This window comes from Lissotriton helveticus, chromosome 11 (genome assembly GCF_964261635.1).
Source record: "Lissotriton helveticus chromosome 11, aLisHel1.1, whole genome shotgun sequence".
NCBI classification, from domain to species: Eukaryota; Metazoa; Chordata; class Amphibia; order Caudata; family Salamandridae; genus Lissotriton; species Lissotriton helveticus.
Window position 1 is genome coordinate 1,155,738,064 of NC_136072.1, and position 23,855 is coordinate 1,155,761,918.

Sequence of the window (23,855 nt, forward strand, 5' to 3'; positions counted from 1 at the left end):
CACCACTATTTCTTCTTATCGCCATGTGTACAAAAGAAGGACTAAACTTGAGTCTGTAGGGGCTGATTTAGAAGCCCCTTGCGGCTCTTTTGCTTCATTGTTGCGTGACTTTTGTGACGCAGCGGCAGGACAAAAGAGGTGCCATGGTGCGGCGTATATTAACAACGTGACGCATATGGGAGATGCATCACGTTGTAAAGCCCTGCGCCATCAGGGGGCGTTCCGGCGCAAGGGAGGGCGTTCCTGCGCAGGAACGCATCCTAAAAGTGACTGAGTGACATCTACAAGATTTTAATCGGTCACTTTGAGGACAATGATGCGTGACTCAAACCCTGCGCCTGCTTGAAGCAGACGTACGGCTTGACGCAGCATTGGGGAGATAGAGCACCCCAGAGCATTGCTGGAGCTGCACCGTCGTTGCGACGCAACTCCAGCAATGCGCCGCCTTTACGGCACAGAAGCGTAACGCTTCGGTGACGTTTTGGGCACATGGTGCGCCGCATTGTAAATACGGTGCACCATGGGTGGTGGTGGCGTGGCGCACAATTACTGGCGCATCCCTGCTACTTTGCAGGGATGCGCCGGTAATTAAATATCTGACCCTTAGTGTCTAGCATTACACAGTTCTTTAAACTACACTCATGCATAATTTCACAGGCCAATGAAATGAACACAAAATCGAAAACAAATAAGCATAGTAGCAGCGCTACTGAGAAGCAGAGCAGTGCACCTGAAATGCACAGAAGATTTTGAAATATAATTTACCTACAATGTAATCAGCAGCATTATTGCTCTTGGTAAAAAACAAAAATTTGCAAGATAATAACACACAGAGCAGGAGAAAACAGAGTAGTAAAGAAATAGCTACTACTACTCACCAAGCCCAGGGATCTCAAGGCCGAGCAGGTCCAGCAGATCGCGTTCCCGGTCCAGGATATCCGTCCAACGGTGGGTGACTTGGTTGTAGGTGCGCCAGACCCGAGATTGTTGGTACATGGACCGGCACACCTTCTCCCACCGCTTCCGGCGCTCCCGGAGCCCGTAACCGCTATCGATCTTGCAGCCTGCCATGATGGTCCTGGGGAGGCGGCGCTGAACATAAAAAACTAGTGCGGCCACCTCCTCCGCGCTAAAGATCTCCCGGGCGCGACATTCTCCCCCCTCAAACGCCCGCACGGGAGCCGGGCACGGGGTGCGGGACCCTTCCCCTTCGCGGGCTGCTTCCCGACTCCCTTTACCATGGTCTGGGCAGTAAGGAAGCTAAATAATAAAGAAGAAATAGAATAGGGAAGAAGAAAAGAAAAGAGTTTAAAAAAGTAGTTTAAAATTAACAAAAAGTAGCAGAAAACACAAAAATATAGAGCTAGAAAAATAGAGGGATAGATAATAAGTAAAATAGATTAAAAAAAACTTCAAACAAGCAAAGGATGGCAGAGATTCAGAGAGGATACAGATTCAGAAAGCATGCCCAGAACCATAGGAATGAATGAGAAACAAGATGGCCGCGCCCGTTCACGACCGCGTGGGTAAGTTCGCGCGAGATTTTCCTCGCGAGCACACGCGAAATTGTACTAGCAAGCCGCACACTTTGCGAGATTACACATAGCGCCCGGAAACGGAATTACGTCACGCAAACAAGATGGCCGCGCCCATGTACGACCGCTAGGGTAACTTCGCAAACCTGTGATGATGAACCAGACGTAGAAACAACATAGTCGCGGCTGTTGCGAGCCGACAAGTAAGTTCGAAATTGCGAACTGGTACACAAACCTCGCGAACTGGCAGAAACCCTTGCGAACAAAAAAATATTGGATTGGCAATCCGCAAAATCCGCGAACTCCCGCGAATTTGCGGATTGCCAATCCGTAAATACGCAAGTTCGCGGATTGCCAATCCGCAAAATCCGCCCATGCTTAGTCCAGAGTTGAAAACAGTCTTCTTAAGATGCCAAGGTGAAGGGTCAGGCTCAGAAGTTAAGAACAATCAACAGGACCATTGTGTGTGCAATCCAAGGACCCTCAAGTGTATATGAATTTGCCTTGCTAATGTGACTGATCAGCAAAACAATTAGTCAAAGAAAATTCTCTTTCACGCTTCACTGTTTAACTCTTAAATCGGAAGCCACTCCTCTTACTTGAAGAGGTTTGAACGGATGGAGAACGCTAATATTATACCTACAGTCACAAGCTCGATTTGATCAGAAACTTTCAATGTTAACAATAGGTTAACATGTCTTTGAGTGGACACAGTCCTGCTACCCATTGATGGGACACTGACAGCTTGTTTCAGGATCTAGCACAGCAATTGTTTATTCACAATTGATATCTACATTTTTCAAAGCTATTCTCACCACCCTCCCCATCATCAACATCACTAAATTAGTTATTTCTATGCATTATAAAGTCACAGAACGTTGAACACAGATTTGTCGAAGTACTAACTACCAGCTATGCAATTTACAGTAGTTTATTCACTTATCCGATTTTGAGAGTACCCACCTTGATCAATGTGAAAATACTGAAGACAATAGTCTTTATTTCAAGAAGTGAGTTGCGTATATGCTTCTGAAAATAGTCTTGTTTTATTTTGCTCCTGGGAAATATAAGATCAAGATGGATCACATAAATACTGTTAAGAGATTTGAAAGTGAAGCTGCTACCTAATATGAGAGTCCTTACTTTGTACAACAGAATTCTGACTGGAGGAGTAGACATTGGTTGTGTGTGAAGTTCAGAAATTAGTATTTATGTCAACAGAAAGAGACTTTTCCTACAAGTAGTCTGGGTAAAGCAATGTACAGATATCTTTTTGCAAGGATGTGAGGGGGCATACATTATTTGTGACTCACAAACATCTCATTAATTAGCCACAAAGCTAGCACTACATGCGAATGGTGGTATTTTGTAGCAGCGTGCATTTGACACCATGAAACATTCTTCTCCAATCAGCATAACATAGTACAGAAGGCACTTTTGGTAGGAAAGATCAACGTGTGTAGCTTGGTCATAATTTTATGTTGGTGTGGCCTTAAAATTTCTAGAAGCCTGCAATCATTTTATCGGTATTCCAGCCTCTTTTGTGCCCATAGGAAACTTGATTTTTAATGAGGCATCTTTGTTTATTCAGATTTCCGAGATTTTTGCCACTTTCATAAGAACACTGAAATCCCCTTATGGTTCTCAGTTTAAGGATAATCATTTACACGTGAGGAAGCTGTATGCACAAGACTCTGGGTCTGTATTTCTTAATGAAAGACTGTCCTAAGATGTATTTAACTTTTTCTCTCTTTTATTCCTTTTATAGCTGACGTGTTTGAAAAGGCCTTTAGTTGTTGTGCATGAGCTGTTCGATAAGTCCATCATGGATATCTCATGGTAAGAGCTTTCATATAATTATAAAATAATCATGCAAGTCATAAAATATTTTATGAGGGTTAAGAAACTTGTTCTGCTTCTGTTTCACTGGACATTGAATGGGCTCAGCGTCTTAGGGGGGACTGGTCCTGCTAGTAGGAGCAGTCCCCATTTCTGTCTCACCCCCTTTTCCGCAGGAAGACAGGCGGGAAAAATCACGACAGCCCAGAAGGTGTGCCCACCTCTGCGAGGTGAAGCCCGCTCTTCAGTGCTTGCAGATGACATGGACCCCCCAATCAGGGTTAGGGATGGTGCCCACTCCCCCACGGCTCTGAACACCCTAAAGGTGTTATCACCCTAAGGACAGTAGCCCATTGGCTACTACCTCGAGGCCTCTAAAACACCCCCTAAATGCAGCCTTTAGTGGGCAGCCCTGAACCAAGAATTCAGATTCGACTCAATAAGAAGAATGAGGCCTGAAGAGCCATGCTGCAGAGAAGAGGATGATGACAACTGCTTTGGCCCCCAGCCCTACCGCCTGTTTCCTGCTTTGGAACCCCAGCAAGCTAAAGACGGGCGAGTCATGCAGCCAGAAGCTTCCAAGACCTCTGCCTTCCAAATAAACTATGATCTACAGTGGACACCAGAATTGTCCGACAACAACCCAAGCCAAGACTACAGATCTAGCTGGAACTGCAAGTCCTCACCACTCTGCACCCGACGCACAGGGTTCGAGCGAGTTGGATCTAGCATTGGTCGACCTCTGTTCTTCTCCTCGATGCCTGCCGTTTCCTCCTGAAGGTCCCACTGACCGGAACCGGGGAGAAGACCCCTACACGAAAAGACACCCCTTCATCCACAGCCCCTGAGCCGTGGGGTGCCCGACCAACGGTGTCCAGCAACTCTCCAATGTCACCCTCTAGACGTTGGTTCCCTTTTTTTCTGTCTTCTGGCTCCAGCCTGCAGCCTTTTTCCTCGACCAGCAACCTCCATAGGAAAGCACTGGGCACCCGACACCGCCGAAGCACCCTGCACCTGGCCGCCCCAGCGCCTCTGGTGGTGTAGACTTTGTGCCGACCTAGAACCTCTCTTTGCCCTTACCTTAACTCCAGGAGCTTGCCTCCCAACACCCCTTGGCCTGCCCATGAGCAGCCACCAACCGAGGTGCCCTTAGCCTCATTGGGTAACCTTGGCACCATTGCACTGTGCACCAGCCCACCCTAGTGTTGGTGGAGGTGCACATCGAATGTTGAGCGGAACCTTGGGTCTACCCCCCAAAACATAGTTACCAAAACCGTTGACTTAACTGAAACTTAACACTGCTTTTTCCTCCATAGGATTGCATGGTGGGTTTTCCTCTGAAAAATGTTGTTGAACCTATCTTGTACTGCAACAAATTAACTTAATTGTCTTCAAATAAGTTATCCTGCTTGCTAATGTACCAAACTGTGTGGTTAGTTTGTTTTGTTGAAAAGTAGAAACGTAATTGAAAAGTAACTACAAAGTAATCTTAAGTAATTACCAGTATTCTGAAGAGCTTACAACCCACTTTCTTGACTGCAGAGTAATTTGTTTGGTCCTACCAAACCAGTACACACTGTATCTTGAAAAGTATAATGGTATTTAAAGTATCACTTCCCTGCTACTGAGTACATTTTGGTTCTTGTAATAAAACTAACAAAGTAACAACTTTTTATACAAACAGTTGGTCTAAGTTCATTCTTTGGGTGTGTGACGTGATTTCTTGCCTGAGTGTGTACAAAAATTGCTTAATACTACCCTCTGATGAGCCTGACTGCTCAACCACACTACCATAAAAGAGAGTAACGCATTTTCTACTTTAGCCTCTGCTATACCTGTGGGGATCCACTGTATTCTGTGCATGCTATACCTCACTTTGGTATAATATATACAGAGCCAACTTCCTACAGCAAGCAAAAAGAAGGTCACTCAGTCAGAAAGGTGCAAACGCTGCAACACACCCTCAGAATTTTTTTGTTGAGCCCTTTCAGATAGTGTATTATCAAGTAACTATTGTAAAAGTAGCATCCCTCTTCTGTCTGGAAAGGCCATCTAATGATTGTTTAATCAGTGGTTATGAAAGTGTTTTTCAAATGCAGCCTTCCTAGTTTACTTGTCAGCCTTCCTCCCACTAATGTGTGGCTGTTAGTTGCTAGTTCTCACTGCTAAAACAATTCACAAGCAATGCAACGGCAAGAGAAATTTGTGGTATCCAAGAATTGTTCCCAAAAGCAATGGAGCTATGGTTCTAAGTCCTACACAAGACGCTGTTTGTTTCAGCAACTCATATTGCCTCAGTTGTAAATTTGAAGAATAGTGAGAACTCCATGTCTAGATTCTGATGCATTTCTTTGCAACATGGAGAATGTCAAAGTGCCTTTTTCTCCATCTGGAGTAACTGAAAGTATGTATTTACCAACTTCTTGGATTTTACTCTAAATACATTTCTGGAAGATTTATTTGCACTAGAGCAATTACAGTGTATCATCTTGTTGTTGGGACCCTCTTGCATTATGCATTTCAGCTGTGAGCGAGATCTGGGGGACCTTTTTAGCCTGAGTAAGTTGTTACTCGGTGCTAGATATCCTTGTTCGGAAAGGTTGAATAATTTTTTCTGATAGGTGCTTGAAAATAAAAGGGGAACCTCTTGGCAGGTGTAGAGGCAGGGAAAATTTCCCACCATAACCTTTTTGACAACCTTTTGGGGCTCCAAACATGATAGCTACTTGATTGTGACTAGTTTTGCATCAGTGTGTTCTAGACCTTGACTTAACATTGAAACATTCTTGCTTGTGGGCCATTCTTTCTGCTGGGAAAGTGACACCCATCCTCTGTGACCCCATTCATTCTGGATTAATTCCTGATAGGGACATTATCCCACTTGGAGCATTTAGCTGTTTTTTCAACATTTAGCTATCTTTTCTACCGAAAGTTGCCTCTGCGTGCCACCTTCATTATATGATTGCTTTCTCTTCCTTTTATCTGCTTGCTCATCTGTTGAAGGATTAGGGGTGATTCAGTCGTCTTGACAGTAGTAGGGCATTGATTTTATGTGGCATGATTAAAATGTCTAGAATTTCTGACAAACTTTTTGTGGGATATTCTGATGTTCGGAAGAGGATGAGGGTGACAAAATAATTTTCTGATGAATCATCTTCTCTATTACAGTGTACTATGAGCTACCTCATAAAGAATCTTAATAGCGAATAAGGGCCCACTCTTCAAGAGGTAGGGTAGCGATGTCTTTTCTTCGGACAGTGGTGGCTGTCTCGAGCATTTGTGAGGCTGTAACTGGCTTTTGCATTGCATGTTTACTGAGCACTAATGCTTGGCTCTGACTCTGACGGGAGAAGTGAATATTATTTCAAAGCAGTAATTCAGCATTTCATGGTTTCTTTTGTTTTTTATCAGACCCTTCTACTGTTGAAGACATTGTTTTGAGACTTTCTAGAGGAAGATTCTGTGGGAACAGATGTTCATTAGAATAAGCTTCTAACCCTTAGTAATGCTTTTTCTGATGGATGCTCTCATATTCCTGCAATATCATCATTGCCCTCACAGCTCCTGTTTTCTGAGGAAATGCTGTTTTTAGCTCTGCCTTTGTTGGTTATTGTTGTAAATTTGCACTGACATTTTGAACTGACCCTTGTAAAGTTGGATAAGTTTAACTGGATGGCTATAGAGAGGGCATTGCATGTATACAGTGCATTGCTTTCAGATGTGATTCCATAGCACATCTGTAGTTGGTACTGCATTGAAGCCATCTATGCCAGTTGACGGAATTGCTGGTAAAGTTTTGGATACTGTGAAACAATGTTCAGGAATCTGTGGCAAGATAGGGTAGGTGTGAAAAAATATTGTACAAAGGTAAAAAAAACTTCTGCTTCTGTTTCACAGGACATTGAATGGGCTCGGCATCTTGGTGTGCTCCATGGATGGATCTGTGGCTTACTTGGACTTTTCACAGGATGAGCTTGGAGATCCTCTGAGTGAAGAAGAAAAGGTAATGTCCATTTCTGGCTCCTGATAGCAGAGGTGTATGTCTGGTGAAGTGTTTGCAGATATGTGAGCCTCCCTGTGCCCAGCCCTGATAAAACCTGCTCCTTGTAAAAAAGTGCTGTCTTTTGTTTACACAGGAAGCTAAAGGGTAGCGAATCACTTTACATGTGTGAGGCGTACTTCCATCCTCTGAGCAGCTTTGAGTGCCATCTGTGGTTTTAGAGTACAGATTATCTTGCATTGGGTACCAGCAAGACGGGGAGTGGATGTTTTGATGCTCTGCGTAACCATTTGTAGCCATAGTCTGCTTATATCCAACAGTTCATTGCACAAACCACTCTGTTGCTAGTAAGCACAAATCTGCTTCCCATCCGTATTTGTGGGACCTATAGAGTATACAGGAGGTTAATCATGCACTATGATTGCAAACAGTAACTCTCTGTTATGGCTACAATATCCAGCGCTTTGCTTTCAATGTCAACTAATGTCTGCCATTGTATGTTCTGTTCTGGTGCCTAGCTGGTGGATCATCCCATTTACCATCCAGTTTGTCCTTGTTGCTTCTCCCTTACTTCGTGAGATTGAGATCATGATGGTCAAGAGGTGCCTTTTATAAATCCCACAGAGGGTTTCTTTGTATAGTTTGTGGTTGTTGGAGCATTGCATCCTTCAGAGATGGCACTTCAGGTGGGTGTTTCTCCTCCGGGGAGTCTGCATGCGAGTGCACATACAGGGAAGTGACTTAGCCAATTTACCTCACAATGTGTGGCACAAAACACAGCCGATGGTTTTTATTGGACTTGTCTGGTATATACTATGATTGTTGCCTGTAGAGTTATTTCTGACATCAAGAACAGATTGCATTTCTACTGTTCATGCAAAACCTCAATGTGCCAGATGGTGATGGTACTGTACTAAATGAGGAGTGTTGTGAAATAGATAAGGCTTCAGAGTTTGATTTTCGTGCCTTACACAAAATGTAGGTGGCATGTGCAGACATGCACTTAATGGCTCCTCGTAGCAGAGGTGTAGAGAGGTTAGCTACAACCTAGCTTGGGTATAATTGACTTCCAAACAAGGTGTGAGTGGTGAGGCGGGAGGCTCCTCCTGTTGTTTTATTTATTTGTTTTTGGTGCGCACGACGGAGCAACTTGTAGGTACACCAGAGGGCGATAAGCTGCTTAATAGGTTCCATATCCACAGAGTCCGAATGGCCTTGCGGGCATTGTTTGGGAAAATATGGCTGAGCCTCCTGAGATGCAGGAGTTAACACATGTTATTAAGGCTGTCTCTCCTAGCAAATGGTCACTGCCCTCTATAAGATTGCTATTTCTCACAGAGCACATAAATACACGGCAGCTAGGCTTGCGTGGCAGCAAGACTTGGATGTTCAGTTGTATGGTTCTAAGTGGTCTTATTGTTGTATGAATACCAGGAAAATATCCCTCCATGGTAGGCACAGATTGGTGCACTTTAAGTACCTGAATAGGACATATTATACCCCGGAGAGGCTCCACAGATATGGTTTGAGAGACTACGCAGAATGTGAGAGGTGCCATGTGAGGGTGGCGGACTTCCTACATTTGGCATAGTCGTGCCCGGGGGTGCATGTGTTTTGGGTGAGAGTCTTTGGAGAACTTGGCAGAGTCGTTGAGGCTGAATTGGAGGTGGACCCACTCATGGCTCTCCTGGGATATACTAAATCGCTCCCATAAGCGATCCGTAGGTTAGGGGATATGGGTCTACTTATGAATAAAATAAGAGTAACTATGTGCTGGTTGAGGGGGCCGGTCCCGACGTTGCAGCAATGGTCCAGAGATATGCTGGCTTGCTCCACGCAGTCGGAACTCTACAGTGAGCTGCTCCCCCCCAGAAGTAGACCTAAGAACTTTTGGGGACTATACACTGCATATGTACAAGGTGCGCATGACCCCAGTGGGGTGGAGGTAAGGTCTGAAGGTGGCGCGGAAGGTGCGACTGTAACTGAACCGGCGGGGATCAGCTGAGGAGAGGTGCGAGGAAATGGTGCTTCAGGATAGTAGGATGCGGGTAAGGGTTAGAGCAACAGGGGGGGTGTGAGAGGGATTGAGACTGTGAGTGGAATGCTTGACGGGATGGGTGTGGACGTTGTATGTATGGGCGGCAGCGGGTGCGGGATGTGACTGAGGGGCATGTACGATCGTTATGTTTTGGGTTCGTGATGTGGTTGCTGCTTATAACGTCTAAAGCAGGGAGATGTGTAGGACTTCGCCGCCTGCCCGCTCAGGGATGTTGGCATAACGGCTGTGTTAACAACTAAGCATTTGCGATCTGTATCATCCTGGATATGGTGCTATCATGTCATGCCTTGCAAAGCATTTGACTGCAATTGTGATGTTATTCACTAATTTATTTGTTTTTGTTTTATTTTCCATTTTCATAGAACACCATCCATCAGACAACTTACGGCAAAAGCCTGGCAATAACCACAGAGGCTCAGCTGTCAACCACCATCATTGAAAACCCAGAGATGCTCAAGTACCAGCAGCGGCAGCAGCAGCAAAAGATCGAAGAGAGAAATGCAGCTATCAGGGAAGCTTCTACCCCCAAGGTGACCAATATCGTGAATGGTGAAAGCCTTGATGACATTAGGAAGGTAAGAGCTCTTCTGGAATCCGTGCAAAGGGCCACCACTGCTGGAGGACATTGTAGACTTCTGTACACTGCATGGATTCATATGTTAATCTGTTATCATGTGGTGGGTGAAAATGTCTGACACTGAATAGAGCACTGGCTGCTCTTTTAAGGCAAGAGACCGTTATGGGTACTGGAAGATCAAAATACAGTTTCCATTATATATTTTGGCCATAGATTTGAGACCGATGCTTTTGCAGTCCCTTTGCTTTTCCAACTAATTGCAGTCACTGGGGCTCAAATTCATACTGTCCTCTGACAATCCAACTGTCTCCATCATGACAATGTGCAGAATAAATACCGTCTTGGCCCTTGCGGGTGAGTTTATTGCTGAGAAAGTGATTATTTCTTGCAATAGTAGCTGGCCCTATCCATGTAGACAGTAAATAGGAGCATAACAGACCCGGCAGCATGAGCTTCCTTGAAATGCCCTTGCATGGGACCTTAATTCTGTTCTGTTCTGTTCTGGCAGGCAGTGGCATCACTCTGCGTCCGCCATCTTTAAGAACTGCCAACATGGTTACCAACTGATGAGCCACTCTACCTTTCAGTAGGCTGCATAGTTTTTAGGTTTTGAACCTATAATCTGACATTAAATACCAGTTTAGTAAAATAAACTGGACATTAATACTTGCACCACAGCGGTGTACACATGCAACAAATCAAACTGTTCTCCTTTAGACTGCAACAATTTCTTCCTTGTAGAATCTTCTGAAGAAGCAGGTGGAGACGCGGACACCTGATGGTCGAAGAAGGATCACGCCTCTCTGCATCGCTCAATTGGACACTGGGTAAGCTGGTGAATTCTGGTGCTGCTTTTGGTGTTTTTGTGGCCTCACATCAGCCTGAGCCTCTGTGTCAAAACACACTCACTTTGCAGAGAAAATCTATTGTAGAGTTACATGCTGTATCTTTTCCTGTGGAGGGTGGATTTAAAATTAGTGTAGGGACAGAAGCCACGACTTTTGTCAGCTGGAGAGCATGGTTGAAGCACCTGAATGAATTTCCCCCTAAATGAACAGGATTCACATAATGTGCTTATGTTGTATAGTAACCTCTTTTACAACAACAACAAATATTTGAACTGATGAATCGTGTTTACCCACTTTTGGTACCCATGGTAATTCAATCACCATATGATTGCAAACAGCGCTTGAAACCCATATGGTAAAGACTACTAAAATTGATTCAGCAAGTTAAGGGCAAGTTGGCTTAGCTTCTTGGCTTAGTTTCCAGGCAAACCTCTGAGTGAGTAATCTTGAATTTAAAATAAATCTCTATGACTGACAAAAGGGTTAGAAGGTCTTCTTTGGAACTGCTATCTTACTGTTGTCCCTAGATTTTCTTGGAATGGCTTGAGAGCTGGCAATGGAAGAGTCTCTTTCCCTTTAAGAGGCCCATATCCTTTTAAGAGTTGGGTGACTGGTATATTGAAGAAAACATATCATTGAGTGTTAGTATTCAATAAAAAATAGGCTAGATCTCAGCAACCAAGTAAAACGCGCAAAAGGTGTTGGGAGACTTAAGTCCTGCACCCTCCCATCCCCCTAAGAAAAGAACATAGTCTGCCAGTAAGTCTAAATCTGCCAAAAGGAGGAAGAGATTAAACCCTACAGTGATGGTAACTGCAAAGTAGGAGGTGATTAAACCCTGCAACAAAGGTAATTTCACTTGTTCATATTAGATAAGCACCCTAACAAAACCTCCAGGAATCAAGGATGCGAGATTGAAAATAACAACAGCATCATCCCTCTACCCAGGAACACTGAGAACCAGACAGTGGCAGATAAAGACCTGCATGATCTTACCACCCGCAGAAACTAAAAAAAGGCATTGGTAGAATGAGAGTTGCACCATCCACCTACACAGAGGAACCAAGAAGGATGTTGTAACATAAGAATCAAGCATGTCTCCATCCATAAGTACTATGGATGTGTAAGTGCCTGAATGAGTTCAGCACAATTTCACCATCCATGGACAACTGAGAGGAGAAGGTAACAGAATAAAGGCTCTATAATCTTGCTACCCAGAGCAACTAATGTAGAGTCAGTGACACCATGAGAACTGCACCATTTCACCAACCACAGGAACTGAGGAGGTAACAGTGATAGTATGAGAACTGCACCAGCTCACTACCCACAGGAGGAAACGGTGGCAGAATGAGAATTGCACCAGCTCACTTCCCACAGAAACTGAGGAGGCAGCATTGAGAGAATATGACCTGCACCATTTTATTAGCCACAAAGAACCAAAGAGAAAGAAGCAATAGAATGTGATCTGCGCCATCCCACTGCTCACAGGAATCGAGGAGGAGTTGGTGACAGAATGAGAACTACCTTAATATTCAGAGCCTTCTATCATCGTACTATTGAATGTTAACACTTTCCTATATGTAAATGCTTTATTCCTCCAGGCTTGACATGCATTCAAGTATGAAACTCTTATTCAAACTTGCACTCCCCTTATCTCGACTGGTTTCTCCCATGTGTTGCATCCTTGGTACTCCTCAAAAAACCCACTCATTATTTATTCTTCTCTATATTTCGGAGTTAAAAACATGATTCTCCAATCTGTTACATTTGTATTTCAATATTTAGCGATACTTAGTGATGCAAATGTATTAATGGTGCCACTGTATCCCATTGGGGGAAGCAGAAACCTTTATAGAGAGGAGGCGGTTTACACAGTGAAATTACTGAGTTGATTGTGATAAATTGACCCCCTTGAGAAGCTATTTTTGCATGCTCAAAATGCAGTCTGGGTACAGGGGGAATTCATGAATTTGCATCTTTACATATGGATAAATAAGCAAAACAATAAATGAGTTTTTCAGTAACACATGAGTAGTAATTAATTAAATTAGGGTTTAGCAACTCTCAGTATACTTGAAGAATACAAGTGGAGCAAGTCACGCACTGCAGCATAAGAGAAACTAAGCCATCTCATAGCAAAGTGGAAGTTAAAAAGCGTCAGTGAAAGACAAAATATGTTCCCCATCATCTCATCACCCACAGGAACAAAGGAGGAGTCAGTGACAGAATGTGATCTCTGCTATCTCACAACTCACAGGACCCACAAGTTCCATAGGCGTAAGTGTCAGAATGTGACCCCTATTACCTCACCACCCACATGAACCTGCTTCATTATCTCACCAGCCACAGAAACCATGGATGAGTCAGTGACAGAATGTGACCACCATTATCTCATCACCCACAGGAACCAAAGAGGAGTAAGTGACAGAGTGTAACCTCCACTATTTCTCCCTCCACAGGAACCAAGGAGGAGTCTGTGACTTAATGTGACCTCCATTATCTCATCACCCACAGGAACCAAGGAGGAGTCAGTGACAGAATGTAACCCCTACCATCTCACCACCCACAAGAATCAAGGAGGAGTCAGTGACAGAATGTGACCCCTACCATCTCGCCGCTTACAGGAACTAAAGAGGAGTCTGTGACAGAATGTGGCCTCCACCATCTCACCACCCTCAGGGACCATGGAGGAGTCGGTGGCAGAATGTGACCTCCATTATCTCACCACACAGTTACCAAGGAGGAGTGAGTGACATAATGTGACCTCCACCTTCTCACTACCCTCAGGAACCAAAGAAGAGTCGATGACAGAATGTGACCACCATCCCCAGGAACCAAGGAGGCCTCCGTTTCAGATAGTGAGCTTTATTATCTCACCATCCACAGGAACCAAAGTGAAGTCAGTGACAGAATGTGACCTCCGCCATATCACAACTCTCAGAAAGCAAGGAGGAGTCAGTGACAGAATGTGACTTCTACCATCTCACACGCACAGGAACCAAGAAGGCATCGGTAACCGGATGTGACCTCCACCATCTCACCACCCACAGAAACCAAAGAGGAGTCGGTGACAGAATGTGACCTCCACAATCTCACCACCCACAGGAACCAAGGAGGAGTCAGTGACAGAATGTGACCGCCACCATCTAACCACCCACAGGAACCAAAGAGGAGTCGGTGACAGAATGTGACTTCTACCATCTCATCGCTCACAGGAACCAAGAAGGTATCGGTAACCGGATGTGACCTCCACCATCTCACCACCCACAGAAACCAAAGAGGAGTCGGTGACAGAATGTGACCTCCACAATCTCACCACCCACAGGAACCAAGGAGGAGTCAGTGACAGAATGTGACCGCCACCATCTAACCACCCACAGGAACCAAAGAGGAGTCGGTGACAGAATGTGACTTCTACCATCTCATCGCTCACAGGAACCAAGAAGGTATCGGTAACCGGATGAGACCGCCACCATCTCACCACCCACAGGAACCAAAGATGAGTCGTTGACAGAATGTGACCTCCACCATCTCACCACCCACAGGAACCAAAGAGGAGTCGGTGACAGAATGTGACCTCCACAATCTCACCACCCACAGGAACCGAGGAGGAGTCAGTGACAGAATGTGACCTCCACCATCTCCCAACGCACAGGAACCAAAGAGCCGTCAGTGACTCAATGTGACCCCTACCATCTCACACCCACAGGAACCAAAGAGGAGTCAGTGACAGAATGGGACCTACACCATTTCACCACCCACAAAAACCAAAGAGGTGAAAGCGATGGAATGTAACCTTCACCATCCCACCACCTACAGGAACCATCTGAGACAGGATGATCTCCATTATCTCACCACCCACAGGAACCAAGGGGAAATCAGTGACAGAATGAGATCTCCATTATCTCACCAAAAGAGGAGGTAGTTCAAGAATGAGACTTGCATTCTACGATGGAATACATGATCACAGTGACAGGCAGAACCCTGCACTATCTCACTACCTATAATCACCAAAGTGGAGACTACAGCAGAATAAAGGATCCCATCATTCGCAGAAACTGAGGGCAAGGAGTTGGCAGTGGTAGAGTAAGAGTCACAACATCTCATCACCTACAGAAATGAGGAGGGGGCATGGCAGAATAAAAGCGGCACTATCTCTCGCTCCCCAAGTACAGCAAGTAGGGGGAATGATGGAATTAGACGTAGCTGTTAGATGTTACTGTAATGCCTGTTGGTGTGCAGGTGGGGGAGGATTTGCTGTCTGTACAACTGGTAGCCGTAGGCTTTATTCAGACTTTTTGTTCACACTTGTTTTAATCAAAACAGCTACAAAACTATTTTTTGTTTCTTTGTTCCAGTGACTTTTCCACAGCCTTCTTCAACAGCATCCCAATATGCGGGTCACTTGCCAGCTCCATGTTGTCCTCTCAGAGCAATCAGCAGCTAATGTCTATAGACTCCACGGTAACAAACTCTTTCAGCACTACCAAACTCCCTCTACAGCCAGTGGTGAGCACCATAAAGTCAGCAGATGACAAGGCTAACAAGGACAGGTCAGTTGATGGGACTGGGGCTGCTTGGTTTTGGCATATTGAGGCCTTGAAGTGAATGCGCCAGGGTTATATAAGCTATGATGAGAGGGACATTAGGATATTATCCAAGTGTCATTTTGTCGGTGGTTCTGATGCCGCTTATGACACCCAGGTTTGAGGAACGCACCTCAGTTTTTCTCAGCTTAGCACCATTCAGTGTTAAACGTATGGTGGCTGTGTTGGAGAAACATGTTTAGAGTTTTTACTGAGGATCCCCTTCAAATGTATGGGTCCTCAGAATAAGTTGAGTGCATATGAAATTTCACATCGTAAGTGAGCAGCTACCCCTCCACTATACTTTATATGTACTCTTGTACATTCTGATGCCTCTCTCGGAGGATTATGTGCTTAAATGTGCAATTTGTTCCTAACAAAGAATAATAAAACACGCATTGGCAATGCTAGTCTGTCTCGCCTTTTGGCTTTTCCAATGATTTTTCCCAATACTCTTGGTGTTGTCAAAAAGAAGCTAAAATGGTTATTTTGTTTTTTAGCTACAGTTCCAGGATAGGGGAACGCCATTTTTTGACTGCTAATATATAACAAAGGTTTGTGAATGTGCATTTGGCATCAACTTGCAGCTGCCAGGCGTTCCTGAAAACCAAAAAATTTATTGGAAAGCTGGATCAAAGGTGTACATCTATAACCTGTTCCAACAAGGGTATATGTCTTCTATTCGTGGTGTATACTATGCTGTGGCAAGTAGCCAAAGGATCATGGATGTTAAAACATGTCCAAACATGCCAAACAAGACTGAAAGCAAAGAAACTGAACATTGACTCCCACCTGCACCTTTAATTGCTAATTTACCAACATTGCTTGAAAGGAAAGTGTTAAACATATCTAATGTTTCGTAGGTTCCTTAACGGTAGTTCTAATCCTAGAGTAATTCCCGCAGGCGTGCGGGGACCCCAGAAATATTTTATATATATATATATATATATATATATCCATCCCTAGTTCATTACAAGATCATTGACCATTTTATACTCTATGGGTAAATTTTGAGCACAGTGAAATTTCGCTGTCAGCAAATGCAACTTGTAATGTGCCTTATATCACTGTTCCTTTAAATAAGCTGAAAAGAAAATAGGATCATTTGTTTGCAAGAGAGAGCGGGCCTACCAACCTCTTTTTAAACACCCTTTTATCACATGACCCAGACGAAGGCTTCTGGCCGAAACGCGTAGGTCGTTTTGTTTGTACCTGATGCACTGGATATCTTGCACTTTGCACTTTTTTGAAAACCAAAAATGAAGAAATATTTGAAAAAATAAAATGGCAAATGTCACAACAACTTAAACTTGCCTGAAACTCTTTCTGAAGACCAGTGCTGGTTTACCTGTGATCCTCTGGGACTGTATGGTAGTATGGACTGAGGAGTAAAACACAGCAAATCATATTTACTCCAGTATTGGAACTTTCATAGATTCACATGCCTGAATCATTCCCCGTCGTCGAGACGGGAGTCTCCGGTATATAAAAAAGCAGTGCTTAGCAGTGTAGCAAACTGAAAAGAGGCCTAGGCCCATTTCCCTTTTGCAACCCATAGCCTTTGTTATGTAAAAAAGGCCCCAACTTTTCCCTGAACCAATCAGAGCTCCTGACCCTCTAGAACACTCCTGAGAGAACCTTCTGCCCCTCAGATTTTTCTACCGCACGTTGTGCTAGGGAGTCTCCTTTGAGCTCTGCTCAAAGTCTTTACTTCTACAGTATTTTGGCTTGGATTTGAGGTTTTCTACATCAACCATATCTGAGAAAGAGAAAAAAGGATTATTTAGAGCTTGTTCTACCTGCTCCAAGAAAAGGCTGTTTACAGATGACCCTCACAAGGACTGCATCTACTGTCTCTATCCAGACCATATGGCAGCAGATTGTAAGGTATGTCGTACCTTTTCAAATAAGACCTTGATAGATCGTGAGGGAAGGCTACTGATCTGGCTTCAGAAAGTCAAAGCCAGGAAGGAAATCCTCTCAAGTGAGAGTGAGTAGGAATCTGTGGCGTCTAAGAGGTCTCAGAAGAGAAGTAGATCTCCTCAGACACATTCCTCAGGGGAAAGACCTGAGAAGGCCCCAAAAAAGACCACTCCAGGGTCTTCAGGGCGCAGTCCCTCAAAATCCCCTTCAGTCTCATCTAAGGGGAAGAAGGGATCTGCTGGTGAGGTGAAGGGAGCAAAATCCACCTCAGCTCCACCACAGTCACCTCAGAAGATCAAGATTACCATCAAACGATCTTCTTCAGCGCCTTCTGAGGAGAAATCAACTCCGTCGACGGGACTGTCGACTAAAAAGGGACCATCGACGACGACGAAAACACCTCAGTCGTCGACGAAGAGGGATAAGACTGGTGAGAAAACAGCGTCGACGATTTCACCATCAACGACTATATCGTCGACGGTTTCACCGTTGACGAAGGCGTCGACGATCGTGTCAACGGTGGTGTCGACGACGGCAGCGTCGACGACGGCAACGTCGACAAGGACTGTGTCGACGATGGCAGTGTCGACGGCAGCGTCGACGAGGACGACGACGTCGACCAGGACAGCGCAACGGTCACTACAACGTCGACGGTAGCGTTGACGACAATGACTTGGTCGACGACGGCGATGGGCTCGTCGACGGGCTCGTCGACGAGGGAAAAAACACCAGAAAAAAGGTTGCTGCCTTGGAAAAAACCTATAACACCTGAGGTTACATCTCCAAGCAAGGTCTCCCCATTGCTACCTTCTCACTTACTGCAGGAGGAAGATTCGGAGGAAGATGATGAGTATGGTATTGCCAGTAGCCCTTCGCAATTACAGGTCAAGTACCAAGAAGACGATTCTGAGGAAGAATATGGGGGTTATCAAGAACAACCCCAGGAACAACACCGATTTCGACAACAGCAACGAGAGGAGATGGCCAGTGTACCCTCCTCTTTGTTGAAGGATCTCCAAGGAATGTTGGAAGATTATAGGAAAAGATATCCAGCGACTCCAGTCGCTCAACGGGCCATAGAGGCTACTCCATGTCCACGATCGGTTCCAGGGACTCCGATTCGTAGGAGAGAGATTGTGCCGGAACCTACTGTTAGGTCCCCACCACCGACAACACACCACGATACCTCGGATGAGGACCAGGAGGATGGTGAGATTACGGACACAAGTGCAGAATGGCATGACTATATCGCCCCATCACCTGCAACTCCTCCGCAGAGACCAGTGGACTCTCCACCGGAAGACATTGGTGGATTTCATAATTTGATGGAGAGAGCCACTAAGAGGTTTGCACTGACCATGACAGAGGAGAAAACGGAATGTTTTCTATATGACTTTAAAGACTCGTATCGGAGATCTGTACGATCTATACCTATAGTGTCTCATATCTCGAAAGAAGGATTGAAGGTCATGGATACGCCAGCGACGGTAACACCGGTTCTGGCCAGACTGGATAAAAAGTATAAAGCACCGGTCGATGCTCCATCTTGCCTTCTGGCTCATCCCAAACCGGATTCTGTTATCACGCAGGCGGCACAACAGAAATCCAGGAACCCATCTGCTCCGATTGCAACACCTCCAGACAAAGAGGGCAGAAGGTTGGATAACGCAGGGAAGCGTTTTTCATTAATGTCTGCTCTGCTTGTAAGAGCCGCTAATGCCCTTGCTATATTGGGGAGGTATGACAGGCAGATGTGGTGTGACCGGTCTCCATACGTTAACCTGGTGCCAGATCCAGAAAAGCAGGAGGCGAAGAAAATTCTCATGGAAGGAGAGAGGACTTCGGCTGAAGTCATAGACTGCGCTATGGATATAGCGACCACGGCATTTAGGTCCCTGGGAGGAGCTGCTGTCCTGCGCAGGCAAGGTTGGCTGCGAGCAACAGCATTTAGGCCGGAGGTGCAAAACAAAATCTTAGACCTCCCTTTCAATGGAGAAGAATTATTTGGAAAACATATAGATGATACGCTGGAAAGTATCAAGAAGGATACTGATACGGCAAAGGCTCTGGGAACACTGCAGTACAGGAAAACCCCTTTTCGTGGCTCCAGGGGTAGAGGACAACCCTCGTATAGAGGAGGATACCAACAAGGGAGATATTCATCTTCTTATCAGTCCTCATCGCAGCCGTACCGTCAGCAATATAACCAGCGTCAGTCAGGAGGATACACAAAATCAACTCCAAGAGGACGTGGTGGCCGAGGAAAGGACAACATCCGTCGGCAATGACAACCTCCATCTTCCGGCTCTGTCAGATGCTCCCCTGGGTGGAAAGATTGCGCACTATCTTCACAATTGGCGGAAAATAAAAACGGACCAATGGGTCCTCAAAATAGTTCAATTCGATCACACCCTAGAATTTCTTCAGACGCCCCCTTGTACGCCAGCGATGCACCAAAGAGCCAATCATCTGCATCAACTCCGGCAGGAGATTCGGACAATGCTCCGAAAGTGAGCAATAGAACCGGTACCGAAATCCCAGGAAAACAAGGGGTTTTACTCCTGTTTTTTTCTTATCAAGGAAAACAAGCTCCAGTGGCGCCCCATTCTGGATCTCAGATCCTTAAACACCTATCTCAAGAAACAATCTTTAGGATGGTATCCCTACAGGACATCTTTCCGTTATTAAACCCAGGAGATCATATGACCACATTGGCCTGCAAGATGCGTATTTCCACGTGCCGATACATCCTGCACACAGGTAGTACCTTCGGTTCTGGGTAGCCGAAAGACATTACCAATTCAGGGTACTGCCATTCGGCTTGAAGTCAGCGCCAGGAGTTTTCACGAAATGCCTGGCTCCAGTGGCGGCTGTGTTGAGGAAGCAAAGACATCAAATATTTCCGTACCTCAACGACTGGTTAGTCAAAGCACCATCAAAGACACAGGCCAGAGCGTCGACGCAAGTTTGCATAGACTTATTCGCCAATTTAGGATTGACTCTAAACGCGGGAAAGTCAAACCTCCACCCAGCAAGAGTGATCACATTTCTGAGGGCAATATTGGACACGGAATGCAACAAAGCGTTTACCTCCGAGTAAAGACAACTGAGGATTGTGTCCCTCTTCCAAGACTTGGGAAAAAGAAAGTCTCTTTCAGTCCGCAGGTACAAATCCTTGCTGGGCACAATGTCCTCTTGTATTCCACTGGTACCTTGCTGCAGGCTAAGGATGAGACCATGGCAGGAACAGATCGACCTCCAATGGCGTCAGGCGGAGGGATCCTTCGACGATACAATAAAGGTGACACCAGTCATGCTGCAGGCAGCAAAGTGGTGGACGCAAAAGGCAAATGTGTCTCAAGGACTGACGTTTCTAGCAAGAGCAGCTGCGCTAGTGGTAACGACGGATGCGTCGTTAGAAGAATGGGGAGCTTTCCTTCAGGATCTTCAGGTCAGCGGCCGTTGGAAGGCAGAGGAGCAGCAATTACATATAAATCTGCTGGAGCTCAGGGCGATCCGCTTGGCATTGCTGGCTTTTCTGCCAAGGATAAAAGGTGCGCCGGTGTTGATAAGAACAGACAACACCACGGCGATGCATTATGTAAACAAGCAAGGGGGAACAAGATATCTCTCCCTATCTCAGGAAGCCCAGGAGATATGGGAATGGGCTATTCAGCAGGGAATATCATTGACAGCAGAACACCTCCCGGGGGATCAAAACGTCAAAGCAGATACTCTCAGCAGGCTAAAATCGTCCTGCCACGAATGGGAGCTAGACCAGGAGATCCTGGACAGCTTCTTTCGGAGATGGGGAACACCGATGGTGGACCTCTTCGCTACAAGGGAAAACAGAAAATGCCAGTACTTCGCAAGCTGGCTTCCCCAGAGGGGATCTTGGGGGAATGCGTTTTCCATGGCATAGTCCGGCATCTTTGCCTACGGTTTTCCTCCAATTCCTCTTCTCCCCCGCGTACTGGTGAAGATCTAGAAAGAGCCGTGCAGGCTGATCCTAGTAGCCCCGTGGTGGCCCATACAACACTGGTTCACGGAACTGCTGCTACTGTCGGAAGACCGTCCAATTCGGTTGTGCCTGATTCCATCGCTTCTGACAATGTCCATGGGGCAGGTGCGCCATCCGGACCCGAAATCCTTGCGATTAGCAGCCTTTCTCCTGAACACTGTGAGTTTAGCCATCTGAACATCTCACATGAATGTAGGGAGATCCTGTCCAAGGCCAGAGCGGAGAGTACCAACAAAACCTACAGAATGAAATTGAAGAGGTTTTGTCTGTGGTGTAAGAGACATGATGTTCACCCTCTTACTGCTGCACCTCATCAAATTATACCTTACATTCTGCTGTTAGCAAAGTCAGAATTAGCACACGCCTCCATCAAGGTGCATTTGGCTGCGTTATCCTGCTACAGGAGGTCATCGTCAGGCCCATCTTTATGTTCCTCAAGGATTATCAAACAATTCATGAAAGGGATATTCAGAGTCTTTCCACCAGCAAAGCCTCCACCACCTTTATGGAATCTGAATATTGTACTCTCTCAATTGATGAAGCCACCATTTGAACCGATACACAGGGCAGACCTGAAGTTCTTGTCCTGGAAACAGTACAGCGGAATATCATCCAGTAACGGTGAGCCTTTCTTGCATCCCTCCATCCATAATTTCGTTTGTTTACAAAGTCACATTTTATATAAGTATGTATATATGTATATGAGATTATGCTTCATTTTCCAATGGTATTGCATGATTATGTAATGTATCAGGAAAATGTGCTTTGTTTTTTCACTGCTCGCTATTCTGATTCAGGCATGTGAATCTATGAAAGTTCCAATACTGGAGTAAGAAAACAAGTTACTTACCTGTAACTTTAGTTCTCCGGTATTGGAATCTTTCATAGATTCACATGCGCCCACCCTCCTCCCCTGAGAGGCTCACCTCGGATTTAGCACAAGAAGTGTGTTATATGCACAAATGCGCGAAAAATCTGAGGGGCAGAAGGTTCTCTCAGGAGTGTTCTAGAGGGTGAGGAGCTCTGATTGGTTCAGGGGAAAGTTTGGGCCTTTTTTACTTAACAAAGGCTATGGGTTGCAAAAGGGAAATGGGCCTAGGCCTCTTTTCAGTTTGCTACACTGCTAAGCACTGCTTTTTTATATACCGGAGACTCCCGTCTCGACGACGGGGAATGATTCAGGCATGTGAATCTATGAAAGATTCCATTACTGGAGAACTAAAGTTACAGGTCAGTAACTTGTTTTCATATCGATATATATATATATATATATATATATATATATATATGTATTTATATTTATATATATTTATATATATTTATATATTTATATTCCACACAATACTCCAAACCACCTCCAGCAGCGCCGGCGAAGAAGGAGGACGGACCACTCAGTTGAGGCAAGTTTGTTTTTATTTCAACCAGTTTCCAGCAGTGACGCGTTTTGGGCTGAGCAGCCCTTGATCAATCACGCTTGGGGACCGGCGTTTGTTTGCACACATTTTAACTGCAGTGAGAAAACATAAACAACAGACAATAACTTCACCGTGATAGTGTGTAAAATAAAGAGGCCATCTTAACGATGCTATTTACATTTGATATGCATTTGTATTTCTGTACACAATCGGTAAATACATCATTTACAATAAAATAGTTGTAAACATACCCACAGTAATACTGTTTACTCATTAATAAATTTATTTATTTATTTATTTATTTTGAAAGTTTTATAGAGCGCGAACAAGATCCACACGGATATCAGAGCGCTTTACAAACAGAGTGGGAGAAAAAGGCAAATGAGTAATAATTAAACAAAACATTTGAGGAAAAAAGTGTAAATGGTTACAAGATAAAAGCAAGAAAAGGTAAGGTAGCATCAGTGCACAGGAGGTCAATATACATCCATATATACATTATAAACTGTCAAAATCATCATTTAGTTTACATTTTTGATGCCGAGTTCCCTTGAATGCAGTCATTGCTCATAAAATATATATTATCAATCATTCAAAAAAGATGTTATCTGCAAAATATTGCTATGGGTATGGCCGGGTATTTGAGTTAAGCCCTGGTGGACATGTAATTTGTCAGACTTCGGTAAAGTTTTTGTTGTTCAATAAATACAAATGCATATCAAATGTTAATAGCATCGTTAAGATGGCCACTTTATTTTACACACTATCACGGTAAAGTTATTGTCTGGTTTTTTTTCTCAATGCAGTTAAAATGTGTGCAAACAAACGCCTGTCACCAAGCGTGAACAAGGCGAGAGCTGAAACGCGTTGCTTTGCAGCTGCATTAAATCTCTGCTGCAACACTAACCACGGTGTCCGTGATACTTTCTTTACTGGAGGGTATTGAAGTGCTATGTTAGTGTTTCCGGTACCCTGACCGCGGACCACCCTGCTGACGGCCCCTACCCCAACGTATTCTATTTGGAATATATGTATATGTAAGCTCCAAAAGT

At 44.8% G+C, this 23,855-nt stretch overlaps 1 protein-coding gene across 2 annotated transcripts in view; it reads left to right on the top strand.

Moving 5' to 3' along the window:
* Positions 1–23,855, top strand: part of HIRA (histone cell cycle regulator) — a 383,198-nt gene that overhangs the window by 249,163 nt on the left and 110,180 nt on the right. For both annotated transcript variants that reach the window (XM_078667954.1, XM_078667955.1), the window contains exons 10-14: positions 3,304–3,374; positions 7,272–7,377; positions 9,796–10,008; positions 10,752–10,837; positions 15,217–15,411. In XM_078667954.1, the coding sequence (XP_078524080.1) occupies positions 3,304–3,374; positions 7,272–7,377; positions 9,796–10,008; positions 10,752–10,837; positions 15,217–15,411 (671 nt within the window). The remainder of the gene's footprint in view (positions 1–3,303; positions 3,375–7,271; positions 7,378–9,795; positions 10,009–10,751; positions 10,838–15,216; positions 15,412–23,855) is intronic.